The following is a 22,393-nucleotide window of genomic DNA, read 5'->3' as shown; positions in this document are numbered from 1 at the left end:
TCCTCCCCACCTGGTTTAGTATTAGAAAAATGATGGGGCCTAATCTCTCTAATTACGCCCTGTGGATACCTTATCTAGTGTCACCATCAAGTATTTTCACCAATCACTTCATTTTTATCACATTTTTAAAAATTGGTTTTGCCAACTTGATGTTTTCTGGATCTTATCCCCCTGTTTCTTTCACATCAACACCTGTGACTTACCTGTGGCTCACCTGGTGAGCTGTATATGAGCGAGCATAGTTATCTCCATGAAGATTGGAAAATTGACAGGAAGAAAGTTGCAGAAAGCTTAAAGCCCCTCAAAGTCATGCTGATTTTCTTCTAAATTCTTTTGCATGAATATGGTATTAAACAGAGCTGTAGGAAATGAGAGATTAAACATAAATTTGAACCCTGTACTCTGGAAGTTAGGTAAAATTCCATTACATTTGAATACTTCTATGCAAGCAATTTGTTACCCTTTATCCTTTAGTGGAATTGATGAACAGGTGGCTTTCAGAAGATCACTCAGTATATTTAGCTTCTGAAATTTGAGCAACTCGAGATCTGATTGGCTGCTCTGGCCACATGATAATTCGGAGCCCAGGCTCCTCGCTGGCTCTTGCCTGGGGTTCTCAGGAGGGGAGAGTTGGGAGAGGCTTTGCTGCTGAGGAAATTTATTTGGTAGATTGAAGGTAAGGCCAATTTACGGCTTTTTCTGTAATATTCTTTCAGGAGCTGTTCCACAACTTCCCTTGAAGTATTTTCCAAAGTTTGGGTTGTAACTGGGGAAATGAGTGATGCAAATGTGACTAGGAAAGTCTGTAACCCCATTGCCCTACTCAGACCTTACTAATACGTGACATGTAGTGTGTGATTAGAGTCGAGTCCTATATTAACCAATTTATTGTTTGACTGAGTTGGCTCTGTTGTCTAACAAATTTTTTTTTCATTTTTTGCCTTTTTTTTCTAAATATATTAGTACAAAAAGGATCTATGTTCTACATTCCTATATTTATCTGGTTCTACTGGGCTTCATTTGCCTCAGAAGGAGCAGCAGTTTTGCTACCGTAACAAAACCAGCCACAGCTGGGGTATTGATTTACATGGCAAATATCTTTGGGCGAAGGGACAGCTGCTCCAAATCATCATCCACATTTATCAAGGGAGAGTCCTACTCTCTGGCGTCAAACTAAGAAGGCCTTGGGAGATCCTTTTGCTAGTTCCTGAATTAGAAGCTTAGGCCAGAGACCCACCATCTCATATGTACTTCAATCAATGCTTTAACAATTTGTTATTTTTCAGGTTTGAACAGAGCTACAGAAACAAAAGAGAAAAAGCCACACAGGCCAATGGTGTTCGGGAAGAGAATAACCCCATTGCCTTGAGGTTTCTATTTTTTCTTTTAAAGTCTGTTGACAGATTCATTTTTATGTGTTCTAATTTGAAGCATAGGATCTATTGCATACAATGTAGTAGAACAGGATGGAGACCTAAGGCAGCCCTCCTAGAATTTTGGTGCTACCAGGAAAAACTCCAACTTTTTCTGAAAGCCAAGCTGAACTTTCACTAAAATTTTTCCTTGAAATTTTACTTGAAAATACTGTTCTCCAAGTATCTGGAAATGTAAATACTCTGTACCTTTGAATCCAAACCCTTTACCTCCCTTACCTCAGCTTCCTTTTACAACTTTAGCTAAATTGATCATGTAGCTAGAAGTAGCAATACAAAACATATTCCTGTGGGAATCAAGAGAAAGAAATTTGAAGCCTAAGTTTTTTTAGACCTGTATTTAAATGTCTTTTCTCACTTAGCCTGCAAAAATATATGAATATGTAGAATGGATTAGCCTTAAATTCTGTTTTTAGAATGTTATAAGATGGTTTCAGTCCTGGGGATAGGTTCTAATGTATTTTCTAGTGTATAGATTCTAATGTATTTTCATTCGTCTGGAACATGAAAAGTTTGTAGGTGCCACTACTACTCTGGGAAAATGGCAGATGACGAAGAATATGAGGAGGTGGTGGAGGTAAGATTTTTTAAAATCCTGACTCTGACAGCAGAGAATTTTATGTGGCGACAATCAAAATCGTGTAGGTGAACTAATCTTTCGAAAAACACATTGTCTATTATAACTTCTCAAGGAGTCGTCATTAAAGCATAAGAAAGGAATATTTTACGTTCAGTTTCACTATAATTATGTGGGAGTAGAACTGAAAAGAAGTATCACTGTTTCCCACTTCTGCTTTCCTTTAAACTCTCAGAAAAAAAAAAAGTGTGGTGTAAAGACGGATTTTCATTTGTCTTCTGAAGTTACATTCTTCCCCACTTCCCAGGCCCCATGATCAAAGGGACTGAGGGGATGAAGAGAAAGTTCTGAGAACTGAACTCTATTTCTTAGTGTCTGCACAGCCACAGAGGAAAAAGAGCTACTTACTCTTTGCTTCAATCAGCTAATTATCTACGTATAGGGCAAAATGGACCAAGTGTTCAGAATAATATATATATATGAGCTTATAGACATATGGGAGATTTTATATGTGTTTATGTGCACACACATACATATATAAAAGCAAACTCATGAGTTTATTTTTACTTGTCTCACAAGTGACCGCTGGAGCCACACTTCCCCACCAACTCCAACATATTTACCCAAGGGAACAAGACTAGCTTTTGCATTTGAATTTTGAAAAAAAACAAAGATCATAGTGGGCATCTTGAAATATTCCCTCAGGATTATTGGTGGATATCTGACATGAGTTATAAAGTTGTTAATTGTTTATTTTATATTTATATATATTTTTAATATTTATTTTATTTTATTTTGTTTTTATTATGTTGTGAGTTTTCTTTACCACTTCTTGCCTTTAGCATCCATGTGATACATTGCCATTGAATCTGAAGGTCCTTAATAATTACCAATTAACCATGATGATCTACACATGTGAAAATCTCTAGGTGCCCAAGATAGGTGGAGGCAGCTTTGAAAATCTGTGCTTTTTAATAAGAATGAAATTGACTTTAAGAGTTACCCAGAATCAAATTCAAATTGAACGTGCCAAAATTTGTCTTTGGAAAATTATTTTATGGAGCAGTTTATATTTAGGTCAAGAAAATTTTATTCTACAAATAAAATTGCTTTTATTACTAAAGGATATGAAGAAGAAGGAAAAGAAGAAAAAAAAAAAAACCCAGACTGAGACTCATTCAGTATAATGTTCAAGTTCTCTGGCTTAAATGCCAAAGGTCATGTCTTCAGTGTTCAATATTATCACTAGTGCATTTTACATACATCCCTGATGGTCAGAATAATCACTATGAAGCACTAATACAATTATAAATTAAATTGCCTTTCCTATGATGGTAATACCAGGAATACTTTTTAGCCTCCAACTTAAAATACCTCATCTTTCTTAAAATAATTGTGTTCATTGGTCCCTGGAAATTGTCCTTAGTGCTAGATTTGATGGATTTAACTAGATGTCATAAAAATGGAGGAGGCTATTTTTAGGCATCTCACCCTTGCCATTTTGTTCCCATTACTGCTTCTGGGTCTGACCAGCAGGTGATAAACTAATAGACTTTCTGCCAGAGAGAATTGAACCAAGGTCTCTCTGACCTCAAAAAAGATGCCATGAGAATGGGATGGTGGCAGATTTAAGAAAATGGGCAGGGAAGAATTCACAAAACAGGAACTAGCTTTAAAAATATATCTCCTGGGGATCTTGGACAACTAAATAAAATTGTACTGTCATTCTGTACTCAAACTTGGAAAGAAAGGAAAAGGCAGAGATGTACTATCTAATTAGTGGCACAGCTCTAAAAAAAAAAAAAGTGAGATTTGGCATGTAAGTTAATGCCAACCATTTGGATAATGTTGCCTTTTTTGGTAAGCTTTTTTCTAAGACATGTTTACTAATGATGAGAGCCCAGTAAAGGTAAAATTTGATGGCTACCAAAGAGCTGCTTTTACTTGGGTGCTAAGAAAATCCAAAATAGTTGTGAATCATTCACTTTAGTTTAAAATTTCTTTTCAAGTCACTGATGTTTTGTGTGGCCAGAAAAATGGTTCCATGTAGATCAGCATCAAACAGCATTTCCTAAAGTGTCCAAATGATAGTTCCCAGGTGATGAAGGCACAGCACACAAGAGATTCTCTGTCCTGTAAGAGCTTGTGATTTATGTTGCTATGTGTAAGGGCACAGAGACAGAATTAGATTTCAAATTTTAAAGAAATAGTACAGGAGCAAAGAACGCACAGGAGTGGGGGATGTTAAGCAAGTTTTATGCTAATTTTACTGCAAGTGAAACAGACCATGTGGCCTACTGACAATGGTTAAGTAATTTGATGAGAGTTCACTGAACCAAGGGCAAAAGAAAGGCCCCTGAGAGGGATTTTGGCTTCAGTGTTTTTCCCTCCCCCCAAGAGTATGTTTTGGTGGTAAAGAAAAAATGAAGCATAAAATGTTATACATTTTGTTAACTGAGAAAATGAACCAAGTGTTTCATTTTTATCCCTTTCCTTGTATGCCTCGGCCGAAACTAGTCTTTCCTTCTGTTCACCCAGCTTTGCTGGGTGATGCTGGGGGCAGGATTCCACTCTCCTTAGCATCTGAAACAAAATGTCAGCCAGTTCCTATCCACGTTTATTTATTGCTAGTGATGTCAGAAGTAGCTCAAAAGTAGATTTGACTTCATATCCAGCCTGCAGGCACCTCAGAGCCATCAGTGGCAAATCGCTGCCTAACTTTCCCACATTTTGTTGATGAGGAATTTCGCCGTAGCAACGCTTTCAGGACCATCATGCTACTAGAAGCAATTTGCCCATCACTCCAGAAGAAACTCTTATTACTTAGTACTCAGGGTGGTATAGGGATAATTGAGATGTGTCTGTGCTTTCGGATCTATCATTTCCATGATAACAATATTTAAAAATTTTATTCACACTGAGGTTTCTGGTTTTCTTCTTTTTTATTGTTAGTCAGCAGTGAGTTTTATCACAGTTCCTCTCTGCCAACCCACACACTCAAGATATTGTTATTATATTCTTTTCTCAGCAAACTCTATCTAGGGTACTGTAAGAAAAAATTTTACTTGTCTCAAGTAAAATAGCTTCACCAGATAAATAGCCAGCATCAGACACTTTCTTCATCATTCTGTCTGCATCTCCTTGTCCAGTCTGAGGGCTTTCACTGTAGCTACCCTGATGTTTCACATAGTTGGAATGCGTTCCAAAATGTGAACAGCCTCCCTCATCTACATCCTTCCCACAAATATTGAAAACCAACTGGACTAGTGAAATAAGCAAAGTGGTTCTACTGAGGCAGAGCAGAGGTGATTTCTGCTTTAGTTCTCATAATAACTTTGTTCTCTATTCACAGTATTACACAGGGGAGACAGTCTATGAAGAGGTGCCGGGGGAGGTAAGACCCAGCCCACATCTGCACGAGCTGCATGCTCATTAAAGCAGAAGGAGCCTTCTCCTCTCTCAGACTCCCAGGGCCACCGAGCTGGCAAAAGGGAGAATCTGGAGGATCACTCACCTGTGTGCCCAGCAGCCGGTGTTAAAAGAATGAACGTTACCTGTTTTTACTATTCAGTATATCCAAGATGGCTAGGGATGGTTTCCCCTGTTACTCGTATTGTATTTTTGGTGTAGGTGATGCTTATTAGAATAATGTCATTGGCTATCACCACTCTCTGACTGCAGCAAAGGTATTGCCATGGACTTGTGATTTGCATGGGGACCAACAGTTTTATTGTGTAGTGTCATAACTTCTGGGGCACCAGCTCTGCCAAAAGAGATGGCACCTCCAAGCCTTTGTTCTTGATGATACAATAAAATGCTACTTAGATTTTGGCACATTAGGAATTCTGAGAAAGTCATTTCCATAAATATTCCAAGTTGGAACTTTTTTTTTCAAGCTCTCTCATGCTTCATTTTCTGCATGGAGCTGTTTCTCTTGAGCATGACAAATAGTGATATGGATGGCTAACCCTGAAGCCTGCATAAAAACTAACATCTGTAGATGTAAATTGGTTAGTTTCTCACCATCAACCATACATCAGTAATAATGGGCAGAGAGCAACCTATGAACAATGATCGGACAAGAGTAGAGGTAGTTGTCATAGATGTACAATTTCCTTATCCTTTAGGTTTCTATTTTCATAATTGATGCTGGAACTCTTCCTTTGGTACAGATGATATAAGCTGTGAAGGAAATTTTACTATGAGATGGATTGAAGATTTAGCTACTTATCTTCTTTTCTTACATACTGTATTTTTAACCTTGGACTAGACCCAAACTTTGGACCTTCCTTTCTTCCACTATAAAGCCTGTTGTAAGAAACAACAATCTCCCACCTACCACATACGTATGACTGTTGTGAGGCTAACCAATTACCCCATTATGTTGTCATCATTATTCTTGTCTACCTAAGCATTTATTAGTGTAAATGGCACTCCAGTTCACATTAATTTTTTTAAAACATCTTTATTGGAGTATAATTGCTTTACAATGTTGTTAGTTTCTGCTGTATAACAAAGTGAATCAACTCTATGTATACACATATCCCCGTATCCCCTCCATCTGTGTCTCCCTCCCACCCTCCCTATCACACCCCTCTAGGTGGTCACAAAGCACCGAGCTGATCTCCCTGTGCTGACTAAGCCAAAAGAATGGTAATCACTTGTAATATTGATGTGATTCATTTTTTCAAGTTCATCATTCTTTGTCTCATACTACAGAATGCTTAAAACCTGCAGAACAAGCAACCAACTTTTTCTTAGAATCATTTATAAGTTAATATTAAAGTCCAGAATTTGAGCTTTATTTGATTGTCTTCATTTTTTTGTTCCCTGATCCCAGTTTGCTTTTACTTTACCCATGCAGTTTAAGAAGATTTTTAAATGTTTGAAAATATTTTTATTTTTGATTTTTATCCTATCTTAAGGTGTTCCTTTAGGCAAATGGAATTTTAAGGTAATGTTGCAAGTCAGTAAAGAGTAATCATTTTATTCCATGCAACCTAACACAATCAGCATTCAGATTTATGTCACACAATATGCCTTCACATGGGTATAGCATGTGATTTCCTGCTTTGGCCTGCTTTAGATATGGAGAAGTAACACCAGGGATATCAGTCTGACTTGAAGTTAGAATAATGTATATCAAGACTATGGTATCTCAGTTTTTACTTTCATAACAATATTGTCAAATTTTGACATAACTGCATGTCAAATTTTCAGACAGTAACAGAAATCTATGAAACCACGACAACAAAGACATCTGACTATGGGCAATCAGAAACTTCCAAACCGGTGCTGGCACAGCCAGTACCAGCAAAGCCAATGGGGAGGAAGAGAATCATTCGAAAGAAGGTGGACTCTTCGAAGTTCATGACCCCTTACATTGCACACAGTCAGAAAATGCAGGATCTCTTCAGCACAGTAAGTTTCAAACAACTTCTGCTTATCTGGTTTTATTATTGAGAAATTACTGATCTCAACCAACCCTGTTTTGGATGCTGGCTGGATTTTGTTTCTCAACCATGTATGAGACAAAACTTATTTTACAGAAATATAATGTCTTGTAACTCTTGAATTCTGCTTTCAGATAATTTACTTGCACCATTGCAGCATCAGGCGAAGCATCCTTATTGAAATTATCTCCACAAAATAAGCATAAGGCCAACTATAAAGCATTTACTGGATTTAATCACTATTTGATAGCCAGTCTAGAATAATGAAATCATAGTTATAGATTTATAGATATAGATTTAGTTGAAATCAGTTCACAGAAACTAAATAGCACTTATCTTCACTATGTCTGAGCATGATGCCCTTCAAGTAGACTAGCTAACAGTATATAACAAGGTCTCTAGGAGGTATAGTGAAAAAGAAAGTGTAGTTGAAAAAACCAGGATCAGACTAAGAACTCTTCTGAAACTGAGGATCAGAATGTTTTACTGTACCTTGGAACAGCAGTTTTCTAACTGTGGCTGCACATTGGAATTCCCAAGGAGATTTAAAACTACTGATGCCCAGGCTGTTCTAGTTTAATTGGTCCAGGCAGGCCTGGGACCTGTAGAGGAGGATTTTTAAAAGCTTCCCAGGCTCTAATGTGCAGCCCAGGTTGAGAATCACTGCTTTTGATGATCCCTGGTCCTTACATTTCCATGTACAGTTCTGTAAGTTACACTGACTGGCAGCAGGTTTAGACCCCTTTGAATGGATCTGATTTGTTGATTGTCCAGAGTAGACTGAGGTCTCACTAGGTGGCCTGATTGCACATCCTCTGGAGGTTTGAAAAAGATGAAAGGTACTCAGGGGAACATCGGATTATATAGGATTAATGCTTATGTCAAAAACATCCTGTTGTGGTTGGCCAATAAATATTCATTTCTGGTTGAGTGTTAACTACTGGGGACTATTTGGTAAATTTCTAGTTCAGATTATTGAATGATCTAAAATTTAGGTTTTCTAAAATTTAGATTTCTAAAAACAAGATTATCTTGCCTCTTTTATCACAGTCGTATTCAGCAAAGGTAGAAAAATTTATTTGTCAATTTATTGCCATAAAAATCTCATTAATTCAGACACTAATATTCAAGAATTTCTGATGGTCTGAACAAAATGTTGGCAAAGGTTTGTAATATTTTTGAAGTGATTAGTAATTAAATCAATAGTATAATTTAGATTGTTGACTATTCCACTTGAATCTTCCTGAAGCATTAATAATGATAAATTATGCATATTATTGTTAAAGCAAGAACTCGTATATTTAGCAGAAATAATAAAATTGCATTCCTTTTCAAAATACTCACAGTTTAGACTTCCCATTAATTCAGCTGGTGTCTCAGTTATCTAAATTACTGAGATTTAGCTGCAACTTCTGAACTGAATATTTTTGCACTGTATTAGCAATCAAATCTTTTCAGACTTGACTCAATTTCTATACTTATTTCCTAAAATTATTGAGGTTCCAGCTTTTTATGTGTGAATTCAGAAAATAAAAATATTGAAAGAATCATTTTAGGGCATTTTCAAGACAATATTTTATAAAAAAATTTCTACTGTCTCCAGTATTAGCCATGTTTAGGAAGAACAATTAACATATCTATTTTAGTTTTTGTTGAGAATCACAGTAGGGGACAAAAAGAGCTATTATAATTGATAATTGTTATAACCTGCAAGATTAAAAAAATAAGATGGGGATGTGTGCATTGCCTGAAATTTCTGCTACTGTGTTGTCAGGTTTTAGGCTAATATCTGATATTCTTTTTAGAATAAATACAAGGAGAACTATGAGAAAGCAAGAGGACAGCCATACGCCATCACAACTGATACCCCAGAACTTCGCAGAATCAAGAAAGTACAAGATCAACTCAGTGAGGTGGGCTGCATTGCTAAAATAAAGGAGAGAGACATTTCAAATATATGCCTACTACTGGGAATTTGAGGGCTTTAAATAGGTGTGGAGAGAATAAGGGGTCGAATTACTATGAGCCAGTCCAGAAATCTAGAGGAAGCAATGGCCATAGATTATGCTGCTGTAAATGTGAACCTAAAGAGATTTCTAAAAGCTTGGCTTAAAGGTGATATGAGATGGGAGTTCCAGCTCGCTGTGATCCTCCATACTGGAGCACAGGGAGGCTGAAACTTGCCCGGGAAAGCAGACACGCAGTAAGTACAGGTGCTCTATAGATCTTCGGAGATCACAGTTTTCTACCTAAAATGCAGAAACTTGGCTTTGTGATGCAGACATAGAGTGATTGGGTCAGTGCTCTTTATTATAAGATATTCTTTAATATACTCATATGTTCATGCCTGTCATGAGTTCTAATTGTGCATTATTTTTGCAGGTTAAGTATCGAATGGATGGCGATGTTGCTAAAACTATTTGTCACGTAGACGAAAAAGCAAAGGACATTGAACATGCAAAGAAAGTGTCGCAGCAAGTCAGTAAGGTAAGGTCATGGGATGGATAGCTGGGGTACTAAATAGCATGTGCATTGTCTCTGCCTGGCCTTAGAGGAGAAAACTGGACTGGCCAGATCCTGCTCACCAGTCTCACTTGAACCCACAGGCATGGTGGGCTCTAACGGCAACACGTGTCAGGGAGGCTGCACAGGTGACTGAAGTGGCCGGTCAGAGCTATGGGGGTTGGAAAGCCCAGGCCCTGCCACTCAGCTCCAGGCAGGTGTTGCACAGAATGCGGTCCCAGTGTCACCAGAATCTCTTATTTATTTTTTAAAGGAGTTGGGAGGTGAATTTTAATGAGAAATCTCCAAATTTCAAAGGTAGGCAACTAATTAAAACATTAAAAAAAAATACCATCTAAGTCAAACACATCTACCATCCAAATTCAGTGAATGACCAACAGGTTGCAACCTTTGTAAAGAATCTCTAGAGAATCAGAATCATGATTTAGTTTACAAAATTAGGCTTTTCAAGTAAAAGCTTACTAATGCAGGCAAATTATCATGGGATGTCGACATGGTCAATGTTTCCATAATGGATGCTGGTGGCACATCAGCAGGCTTTGCATGAGGACAACTTGAGTTTGAAAGACTCTTCATAGTGCTCTCCTTTGTGCTCTAAACCCTCATGCTCTTGTGGGAGACATCAAGCCACAGGTCCTCTGTTCTTTCTGTCCAGGTTTTATACAAGCAGAACTGGGAAGACACCAAGGATAAGTACCTGCTTCCTCCTGATGCCCCTGAACTTGTCCAGGCCATCAAGAACACAGCCATGTTCAGTAAGGTAAGGGCCTCTGCTCTGTCGCCACTTCTACCTTCTCATGTCCTCCCACACGTCATGCAGAGGGATACCCTGTAAACCCCGGCTAATCTGGAATACGGTTCTCCAACCATTTTGTGAGTAACCTTGAGACATGTGGGGCTGCAGGGGTAGGGCTGGCCAGGAGGAACTGAGAAGAAAGCTCTTGGGCCAAGTAGAGGAGAGGGTCTGAACAACCGGGGAAAACAAAGATGCACCTGAGAGCCTGCTCTGAGACCCACAAAGACCCACAGAGTGTAGAGCCTGTGCTACACTTTGGATATTCCCAGCTGTCACTCTCATTAAAGCTTTAATTTTCTCACTCTTATTAAAGATTTAAGCACAGCAATTATGCTAAGTGCTTCCTGGCTCCTTACATTTGCATTAGTACTTGCTGCAGGAGGCAGGTGCAGTTACAGAGGGGAGATGAAACAAAATCAGACACATCTGCCCTTCTGTAAGTAAGACTTGTCAGGAGAAGCTGGAGAAGCTATTAATAAATATGACTTGGATTGAATGGAATTTGTGAATTCCACTTACCTTTGCTCTCACCTTGCCCTGAGTTTTTATGCCATCGATGGATGAATTCAAAATTATATATTTCAAGTAAGTGTGTTCTCACGTTCTCATAACTTTCATTCTTCCCTGATTTAGAAACTTTACACTGAAGACTGGGAAGCTGACAAAACTTTGTTTTATCCATATAATGATAGTCCGGAGCTGAGGAGGGTTGCCCAAGCCCAGAAAGCTCTCAGTGACGTAAGTGCAGTGCAGTGTGCATGTTTGGGAGTGTGGAATCAGGACACCTCGAATTATGTCTTCTAGCCAGAAGTTCATTGCAACTCCTCCTGTAAAAAGACTAAGTGCTGTTATTGCAAAGGAGTACATCTAGAATCATCATAATTTATGATGTCCAATTTAAATTAGATTTTACAATTTATATTACATATAAGTTAGTCTAATGCCCTCTTCTTACTGATGAGGAACCTGAGTCTAAGGTCACATAAGTAGTTAGTGACAGAGCCCAGACCAAAAGCCTCGTCTTGTGATCCTAAGACCAATGTTCTTTCCGTTAGAGCATGTGTCCTTCTATCCCGCTGGCTGGAGTTAAGTTTTTCTGTGACATTAGAGTGGCATTTAAAAAAACGTATTGGGATTATATCCACCTTCCCAATTGTATTAAGGGAACAATGTTATTGAAGGATTTTGATTTGCTATCCTAATCATAAAGTCTGAACTGTGGTATGTCCCCTACTTCTGCACGAGGGACCTGACTACATACTTGTCCAAACATCTTGGTGTGGTTATCTCACAAAGAGCTCTCGCCATTGAGTGTACATAGAGGATATTTCAAAATTAGTGGAAAAAAAAAAGAAATTTCAGCAGCCCCACTGGCCAGAATTTTAGTATCCTAGACCTTGAAATCTTTATTAGAGGAACTTAAAAGGCATAATAGAGCTCTTAGAATTGAGAGCAGCAGCAGGAAAGATGACCACTTGGGTCCAGCACTAGCCCTTGTTTTGAGGTACTTTATTTCTTGACCCCTTGATTTGCTAGAGGCCATACTGAAAATAAGACTGCTCTAGGCTTCAGGAAAACACTGTATTATAGAATGAGACATTGTCTTTCATTCAATAGACCCCTGAACCTCTTACGTTAAACATAGACTTAAGTCACTTGGCATCTTGAGACTCATTAGAATGCATCCTAGGATCCTATCTTGCCCTGAACTGAAGTTATACATACTCATTTGAAGGTATCTCCAACTTTTGAGCTCTATTTTTTAATTCCTATCATTTGATATCACCTGCAAGTTTAATAGACATATTTCTATCCCAGTTTGCATATATTTGATTAAAATATAGCACAGATATAATCCTATCCTTCCACAGGGTAAACTAGGAAATAACGGAGGCATAGCAAAATTTTAAGGCCTGCTAGTAAATGGCAGCAATTTTAATGTGTGGGGACCTTCTGCCTCTCTTTTAAGATTAGCTGTTTGGTTTTGTCTCATAAATGTATAATGTTGTTGTGTGGCCTTTATCAAGTGATCAATAATTTTTTTTACTGAAAGTCCATTATGCATGCATACCTGGCAGGATGAAAAAGTACAAGAAATTTTCATCCTTTCCCCCTGAGAACTTAAAACCAGGCTGGTAAGATGAAAGTGTTCTATAACAAACAACAAGACAAAAATTAAAAAATTAAAAAACAAAAAAGCCAAAGCCAAACCCTACAGTCTAATATTTGCTAAGAGAAAGACAGGACATGTGTGAATAATGAGAGAAAGCCATGTGGAGGTGGTGATCCCAAGGGAATAGGTAGTGATGACCAGGAAAGGCATTCTGAGGAGAGATAGTACTGGACAAAGGGACAGAAGTGAAATGAGTCTGGAGTTTCAGGGGACAAAGAAAGTGAATGCTTGCTGTGATCAAACATAATGGAAAAGAATATAAAAAAAGAATGTCTCTATATGTATAACTGAGTCACTTTGCTGTACAGCAGAGATGGGCACAACATTGTAAATTAACTCTACTTCAATTTAAAAAAATCGAAAAAAAAGAAAAGAAAGTGAATGCTTGGGTGCTCAGTTAGGAAGGCACTTGTAAGAAACTGGTAGCAGGACCTTGAAAATCAGACAAAATAGCTTTGATATAATATGGTAGGCATTGAGAAGCATCATAAGATTTTGGAGAGGAAAACAACATGATAAAAGTAGAATCTCAGGAGGCAGACAGCAGAAGCATGAAGAACTACAGTCCTGCAGCCTTTGGAACGAAAACCACATTCACAGAAAGATAGACAAAATGAAAAGGCAGAGGACTGTGTACCAGATGAAGGAACACAATAAAACCCCAGGAAAACAACTAAATGAAGTGGAGATAGGAAACCTTCCAGAAAAAGAATTCAGAATAATGATACTGAAGATGATCCAGGAAAAAGAATGGAGGCAAAAATGGGAAGATGCAAGAAATGTTTAACAAAGACCTAGAAGAATTAAAGAGCAAACACCTGAAAGCAGAATCTGGAGAAATTTTGATGGACCATATGGTGGATTGAGACAGGGAACATCATGATTTGTAGAACATTATTTTAGTAATACAGACAAATCAGAGGGAAGATGGAGACAAAGGAGAGGAAGAAAGGAATCTGAAGGTGGTATTTAAAAAAGCGTTAATGACATTAGATATTGGAGATAAAGGTGAGAAAGGAAACATCCGTGAGTTTATGACAGACTGGTAGTCTGGGTGAATAGGAGTATAAGTGGTAAAGATACCTTTAGTGAAAAGAGAAATAGAGTTGAGATAATGGAAGAAACATTCAGATCAAGGCATTTGATAAACTAGAAATTTAGTTCTATTGCACAGGTGTGAGATCAGGACAAGAGATTAATATTTGAGTCAAATAATTGACTCAATTATTGAGTCAAATAATTTTTAAAAACTGACAGCTGTAGACATGAAAATGTATGAGGGAGGCAGAACAGTGTATGGCCAAGGGCAGAGTTCTGGAGGACACCCACAGTTAGGACACCTGGAAAGGAGCCAACAGAGGAATGACAGAACAAAGGTCGGAGAAGTTGAAGGGGAACCAGGAAATGCCATGTCATGTAGGCCTAGGGAGAAGTTTCCAAGAAGACTCTTAATCTCCAAATGTCTCCTTTTACCCACAAAATGGAGAGATGAAGGGTCACCTCCATGCCACTGTAGTGCTATGGACTTTGAACAATTAAAGTTGACCACATTTTTTTGAGATATCTCAATAGAAGACATAATGAAGAAGAATTTATAATAACGAAGTAGAATCTTCCCATCCTTGCCTCAGAAAGACTTGGCAGTTGAGGCATGGCTTTTATTTTTGCTGCAGACCAAATATCAGATTACCAGCATGCCTATTAATACTGTTGTCAGCACCGTGAACTTCTACAATTATTGGACACAGGGCCCCAAACAAGCTGTTGTCCACAAACATACCACTGGGTAGGTTCATAGATTTTGAGCTAAGGGTTTGGTTTCAGAGGCTCTCTCTCCCTCTCTGTGTCCTTAACCCTACTTACCATGTTTTCCTTATTATCTATTGAAGTAGAGACAAACGACTTTGCAAACACTGAGAGTCTTTAAGCCGATCCAGAGTACCGAATTCCAACTAGACAGAATTCTGAACAAAGGTTCTTCAGAAATTAGGACTTCTAGATCTGATCTCTCAGAAAGTTCTTGACAGCATGTCATACTTAGTAAGCATTTCTCCTGGCAGAATGTTGCTTTCTCCTTAAGGACTTAGCTAGTCATGGAAAATATAGGTTGCCCTATGCCTAGAATAAGTCTTCACTTATTTAAAAGAAAATAAGCCATGGAATTAATACAAATACATTTTAAAATCTGTCTTTTGTATCCCAATCGACTTAGTGTTTGTGAAAGCGTTTATATAGGCACTAGGTAGATAATTTTAGAATAAGATATAGTTAGACTTGGTTAAAGTATGGTGAAGATGATTGTGACCTTGGAACTATCCTACCTATTTACTTTATATATAAGGATACTGCCACATGGAAGAAGAAATCGTCTATAGAAATCTCACAGCTGAGTAGTGGAAGAGCTGGGAGGATAATTCTCCTCTTCAGATCTCCCCCGATGGCCTCAGTTTGTAAAACACACATTCAGAAATCAGTCATCAAACCCTCGCTCCAGTCAGGTACTAGACAGGGAACAGGGTTCCCAAATGAGAGGTTGCCATCCCAGAGCTCACAGTCCAAGGTGGGACAGACATGTAAACAACCAGTTACAGTGTCATCCGATAATTCTTTTAAAGGAGGTAAGGGCCAAGTTGAGTGAGATCCCAGGAGAAGGTCATCAAGACAAAAAGGGCTCAAGAGGTGAAATCGTGCCTGTCCTGAGACCTGAAGAATGAGTAGCAGTTTGCAAGCAGATGGGGAGAGGGTGGAGTTGGAGCTTCCAGGGAAAGGGAACAGCATGTCTGAGGTTCAGAGGCATAAAAGGACCTTGTGTGTCTGGGGATCTGTGAATGTTCTACATTGTTAGAGGCAGGGGTCAAGACTGGCGGAAGAAAAAGCCAGAGAAGTCAGTAGTGGAGAAAAAAGGGAGAACAGGAGCCAAGGGGTTGTATAGTTAATGGGCACAATGCTTATTTTAAGGTTCGAGAGGCCTTTTGTAGGCTGAAGGAAAGAAGCCAATGAAGAGGGAGCCGTTGAATCTGTAAGAAAGAAGAGGGGTGGCTTCTAGAGCTGGGTACCCAGGGCTACTGGAGTGAGCAGCACCCCATGTGCAGGACTCATGCCCTGCAAGGGATGCTTCCTCTGAGCCATGAAGGGGCTGGGAGAGGCAGGGATGAGGATAGATAAAGATAAGTGTGAAGCCTGTCTTTATGAAAGAGGAAGCTGAGAGGAAAGTGGAGCGGATTGCACAGTGTTGGGGTTTCAGACGAGTCACTGGGAGTAGAGACTGACCAGAGACACAAAATGGGATGTTCAAGCTTCAGTAAAGGCGAAGTAGCAATTGGATACCATAAATGCAGAGTTTTGGGCACAGAGCACCAAGCAAGTAGCTGTTCACAGAACATACCATTGCGTAGACACATAGATTTCAACTACAGGCTTGGGTTCCAGAGGCTCCCTCTCCCACCTCTGCACCTTCTTCCAGTGTCCCTTTTAACCCTGCTTATGGTGCTGTCATTTCCTAATCTATAGAGTTGTGTGATTTTCCTCAGCAGCACTCAGCATCCTGGATATAAGAACAGCTGAAGTGTGTGCTTGACTTTTCCAGAGCTGGGAGTTTGTGAGCAGGTGTGATGTAAAGACAAGGGGACGGGAGTTGAGGGTGCTGGTTAAGAGAATAACTTTAGTTGTAAATCATGGTGTGGAGACGAATGGAAGGGGATGGATGTAAGGCCAATAGTCTTGGAGAAGGAAGACTCAAAGAAATTGAAATCACTAGTAAAGCTGAGAGAAAGGGCCTGTAACATTTAAAAGGATAAATTATGGTACCCTAAAATGTAAGACTTCAAATAAAGTGGAAGACATAGCCTTTTCTAAAAAATATCAACAAAAGGAATGTGGGAAGTAGATTAATTTGCTATAGCTCTCGAGCATCCCTGTCTTTTATTTTGTCAGATTGCCTACAAAAAAGGTCACGCTGAACAGCAAACTCAATTCACATCTCTGCCGGATCCTCCAGATATAGAATTTGCCAAGAAAGTGACCAATCAAGTGAGCAAGGTAAGTAATTGGGGCTGGGACACTGTTTCCCTTGAAAACTGCTGAATAATTTCAACCATCAGAGAAAGTAACTAAGGTAAACCTAAAAACGCAACACAAACACTAAGAGTATTTGTGTATATGACCGGAAAACTCTACAGCTAAAGAAACACATCCATTAACACCATGGAACCATGTTAATAAATACTCAGCCAGCTTGATGACTCAGTGATTGATACATGGGAAAGTGTTTTGAGAACAGAACCCATGTCCTGATGTCCTTTGACATTCTGACTTATGAGAGGGATACTAACAGAGTAACCAAGTAACTGCAAATTTCCACAAAGGATCTGATTGTTTTAATTCAGTGCAGACCCTGTATAGTTTTATGCTCAGAGTCAGACTTGGAGAAAATAAGAGTGCATGAGTGGTCTCTCAGATGTAGTTTGGTTAGACAGCCCTGGGAAGTGCACCTCACAATTTTTAAGGCCCTGGCAAACAGCTTACTCTGTCTGTATTTAGTCTGGTAAACTAGCTCTGAGGAATGCAGCCCTGACAGGGAATGCAGAGAAACAGATGTTCAACTGATGAATAGATCCATGCTAAATTCCCATTTTATTTGTTTTGTTTTTGTTTTTTGTGGTACGCGGGCCTCTCACTGCTGTGGCCTCTCCCGTTGCGGAGCACAGGCTACGGACGCGCAGGCCCAGCGGCCATGGCTTACGGGCCCAGCCACTCTGCGGCATGTGGGATCCTCCCGGACTGGGGCATGAACCCGTGTCCCGTGCATCGGCAGGCGGACTCTCAACCACTGCGCCACCAGGGAAGCCCCTAAATTCCCATTTTAATTTGGCCCAAATCAGGCCACTTTCTTCTGGGATACTGCTGCTTTTAAATACTTTCCTTTGCCCTCTGTGGAGTTGACTGTCAGTTTGGTCTTCTGCTTGAATTGTGATGGGACCTCATGATTTCTATCTTGTTTAAGTATTTTGGGGGAAATTATGTCTCCAGTAAAGGAGAAGGAAGAAGATTACAGATGATGAAGTCTATTCTGCAGTATTTTTTAGTGTCTGATATTGCAGATTACCTACTGGTGTAACAAGGGCTATTTGGATAAAAGATCTACTAAGTACAGTAAATTTTCACTGATAGGAATACTGTGAACCTGAAATTTTGCCCAGGCAGGCTAAGTAGATATTAACTTTAGAACTAACTATTCACAAAGAGATGGCCTCCTGAAAGTGTTGCTACTGTAAATAAGATTGGCGAGAAGGACAATTAGAGAGAAGGATGGTTATTTATTTATTTTTGGGGGGGGGGGGGGAAAAATGAAAAACGGCTTTCAAGTAGTCATTTAGAAAGAAAAATAAATCTATTTTTAATATTTGTAACATTTTTTTACCTCATTTGAGTATGCGGGGTGGGTACTTGAAAGTGATTTTTTAAAAAATCTATTTCAAACTCCTCTATAATCAGTCTCCACTAATTTAGGCTGGCCAGTTAGTCTAGAGCTGCACTTTTTTTTTTTTTAACATCTTTATTGGAGTATAATTGCTTTACAGTGGTGTGTTAGTTTCTGCTTTATAACAAAGTGAATCAGCTATATGTATACATAAATCCCCATATCCCCTCCATCTTGCGTCTCCCTCCCACCCTCCCTATCCCACCCCTCTAGGTGATCACAAAGCGCCGAGCTGATCTCCCTGTACTATGTGGCTGCTTCCCACTAGCTATCTATTTTACGTTTGGTAGTGTATATATGTTCATGCAACTCTCTCACTTTGTCCCAGCTTACCCTTCCCCTCCCCATGTCCTCAAGTCCATTCTCTAGTAGGTCTCCATCTTTATTCCCATCTTGCCCCTAGGTTCTTCTGACCATTTTCATTTTCTTTTTTTTTGCATTCCATATATGTGTGTTAGCATACGGTATTTGTTTTTCTCTTTCTGACTTACTTCACTCTGTATGACAGTCTCTAGGTCCATCCACCTCACTACAAATAACTTAGTTTCTTTCCTTTTTATGGCTGAGTAATATTCCATTGTATGTACGTGCCACATCTTCTTTATCCATTCATCTGTCGGTGGACACTTAGGTTGTAGAGCTGCACTTTTAATAGAGTAGGCACCAGACACATGTGACTATTGAGCACTTGAAATGTGAGGGTATAAACTGAGTCCTATATGTGTGAAATATACACTGGATCTTGGATCTTGGACACTTGGTATAACAAAAGGTAAAATAGCTCATTAATTATTTTATATTATGTTGAAATGACAATATTTGGCATCTATTGGCTTAAGTAAAATACATTATTAAAATTAATTTCCCACCTGTTCTTTTTTTACATTTTAAAGTATGGCTACTAGAAAACTTAACTTTACAGTGGTGGCTTGGATTATATGCCTATTGGATTGCAGCAGTCTGCTGGATGCAGAGACAGCATTGGGTACTTTGAAAGCATTGCTACAACTGGGTTTGCTTTGTGGAATAACAATATGATCCTAGGGGAGGAGGGCTGTGGATGAAGGTCATTAGATTCAGCCATGGTGATAGTTATTTATCCCAGTCTCATCCAGATTTCCAACTTCTAAATGGCTTTTGTGCATCCAAAATAATAGTCAAATAATAATAGTCCCAATATAATAGTCCCAAAATAATAGTCCTAATAATAATTGGGAAGAAGTGCTTGTGATGGGTAGCAGTCCATCCACAACAAACCATCCAGTAAGAGAGGTGTAGTGCTGCCAGGGGTGACTCGCTGCCTTTCTTTTAAAGTCTTCCTCACTCTTAAGCTGCTTTGACCCATGTTTCAGTATCATTTCCTTTCTCTCCAAAAACGTAAAATCTCCTTTATCTACTCCCTTTCGTGCTTTAATTTCTTAGCATTTCCTTGTCAGATTATGTCTCCCAGACATATGTCTTACAGCCTCCAGTTCAGATTTTAACATAAGGAACACATATCTGTAATGATTATATTGCCGTTACATTCTGTTTACCATCCTTCCTTACTGTACCTTTCAGAATCAAGTCTTTGGCCAAAGCCATCAAGTACATGCCAGCACCTCCTCCTGGCTCAGCACGTTTTATAGAGATGGGTAGGCAGGCAGGGCTGTTCGCGTACACCGTGCCTACTACAACCAGCTGGGGTTGTTACAGGGGGTTCTGTAAGAAACACTGGGAAGTCCCTTTAGCTTCTCTGTGCCTGCTTCTCTGCTTTCTTCCAGACTCGTGATAGGAAAGATATAAGATTTCAGCTTGGAATTTCCAGTTGACACTAGGGCTAGACCTGAAAGGAGAAACTGGGATCTAGAATGTTAACCTTTTGAGAAGAAAGGATATAGGGTGTTAGAGAGAGGGCTGGGCTTCCTATAACTCAAATTCTCTGGCTCTGCGTATCACTCACCCTTGGTACTTGTTCTTTAAAGGCGTAACAGAAAATGACTTTCTTTTTCTTTGAAGAGTATGGTGGGGGTACAGGCAGGCAAACACTTTGAGACCCCCTGGTAATGTCTGTGAACACATTCTATTGATCAAAGGAGGGGAAATTGCTCTAACCCAGCTCTGGCTCGGGCTCATGTCCCAAATTTGGGGTTAATTCTATTCCAAGAACATTCAAGCCAAGGTAGTCAATATATCATGGACTAGGTTCAATGTAACGTAGTTGAACATACATTTATGTGGTAACTTCCGCATACTGCATTTTGTGTTAGATCCGGAGGATTCAAAAATGAAAAAGATATAATTCCGCTTTCCAAGGAGCTCACAGCCTAAGATTCAGGTGGTGTGGTGTTTGTGGGTTAATATGGGACAGCAGTTCGATGTTTTAATTACTTGTCAGTTCTCATTAAAATTTCTTTAAGTCTAAACCAGGAAGTCTTATTCATTGGCCTACATGCCAAATTTTGTTGTGGTGTTGCTTTCTGGATAACTAGGAGTTTTGGTAAAGCTCAGAAATTAATGGCAAAGTTCATCGGGCATGAAAATCTGGGGTTGAGTGGTTTTATTATAACTATGAATTATAAAAGGAAGATGCATCCGACTCTCTCTTCCCTCAAACATCAGGGACAATCTGTGAGTTCTCAATGAACTAAGTCTCTAAACTCAGCAAAGGGGGGATTGATACCTCTATCCCCTGCACCCAACCTTCTTTTGGGTAAATTGACACTATACTGGGAGATTTGAAGACATCTGTTAAGTACCCAGGAAGGGCCTGGTCAAGATATTTTTAAAAGCCAACCACTACCACTTAATTAGCTGCCTTATTTGGCAATTCCCAGATTTTGCTTGTCTTATTTTCTTTCTTTCTTTCTTTTTTATCCTAGCAAAAATACAAGGAAGACTATGAAAATAAAATCAAAGGCAAATGGAGTGAGACACCTTGCTTTGAAGTTGCAACCGCCAGAATGAATGCTAATAACATCAGCACAGTAAGTAGGAATGGATTGCCAGATGTCCTTGGGTTGAGAGGGTGACCCTTTCCTGTATGACTTCTAGCCACCTGCTGCTCCTGCAATGGTACTGGAACATTTGAATCTGGGCATCTCTTCTTGGGGGTAAGACCTGTGTAGTGTTCCTATTTAGAAAGAAATTCCGCAATCTTTCCTTCCTTTTGAGAAATGCTGTTTTTTTTGGATTCCATTATTCTTGCCTCGGTTTTCATAGGAACAGTATGGTTTCAAAGTGAGTACAGGTGAAAGGGGCCCTTTTAAGTTTATTCTGTATCTGGGCACTCGAACGGTGCATTTATGAAACTGATTAGTTTCTTCCTAGATTCTCCTCCCTGGAAAACGTAAGTCCTCTTTTTCTCTTCTCTTACGTTCTCTGCCTCTGGCCTTTGAGCGCTCCTTATCTGAGGTTGTCTTTCAGCCCATTATAATTTTCCCAAGTCTCTGTTAAGTTGCTAATGGTTTTTGAGACGGCACCACATTCTATAATTGTAATCTGACCTGCAGAAGCTAAGAGGAGCATGGCTTTGGGTAACATCTCCAAATGGCCTCTGTCCTCCCGTATAAAATATTTATGTAGTTTGTTCCCTCAGCAGTTCTCCAGCATGTTTAATGTCTTACAGAGGAAATACCAGGAAGACTTTGAGAATATGAAAGACCAGATCTACTTCATGCAGACTGAAACACCAGAGTACAAAGTGAATAAACAAGCTGGGGTGGCAACTAGCAAGGTATGGGGACATTCGCTCTTTTATCTTGATGGTCTCAGTGTGGGTGAATTTCTTACAACTCTTACTTTTGTATATAATGGGAAAAAAAAGGTTCTTAGGGGAACAGTAAGAAAAATACTTTGGGATTACAATAGGGCTACCAAATTTTTTTTTAATTGCCATGTAGGAGAATTCACAATACTCAATTACCATCTTCAGCATTTCTTAGACTAAAGGACGTTCTGATACCCAACAGTAGAAAGGA

General features: G+C 39.2%; 1 protein-coding gene across 1 annotated transcript in view; it reads left to right on the top strand.

Annotated features, from left to right (window-relative positions):
• Positions 1-598: 598 nt before the first annotated feature.
• LOC103089195 (nebulin) overlaps positions 599-22,393 on the top strand; it is a gene marked incomplete at its 3' end in the record, with an annotated part of 80,706 nt that continues 58,911 nt past the window's right edge. Inside the window, exons 1-12 of the mRNA XM_007464153.1 lie at positions 599-676; positions 1,287-1,370; positions 1,946-2,010; positions 5,363-5,404; positions 7,231-7,431; positions 9,269-9,376; positions 9,846-9,950; positions 10,642-10,746; positions 11,416-11,520; positions 16,889-16,993; positions 21,296-21,400; positions 22,042-22,149. Of these exons, the coding sequence (XP_007464215.1) occupies positions 1,975-2,010; positions 5,363-5,404; positions 7,231-7,431; positions 9,269-9,376; positions 9,846-9,950; positions 10,642-10,746; positions 11,416-11,520; positions 16,889-16,993; positions 21,296-21,400; positions 22,042-22,149 (1,020 nt within the window). The remainder of the gene's footprint in view (positions 677-1,286; positions 1,371-1,945; positions 2,011-5,362; positions 5,405-7,230; positions 7,432-9,268; positions 9,377-9,845; positions 9,951-10,641; positions 10,747-11,415; positions 11,521-16,888; positions 16,994-21,295; positions 21,401-22,041; positions 22,150-22,393) is intronic.

This window comes from Lipotes vexillifer, unplaced genomic scaffold, assembly GCF_000442215.2.
Source record: "Lipotes vexillifer unplaced genomic scaffold, Lipotes_vexillifer_v1.1 scaffold967, whole genome shotgun sequence".
In the NCBI taxonomy this organism is placed as follows: Eukaryota; Metazoa; Chordata; class Mammalia; order Artiodactyla; family Lipotidae; genus Lipotes; species Lipotes vexillifer.
This window is presented reverse-complemented; position numbering and strand designations above follow the sequence as displayed.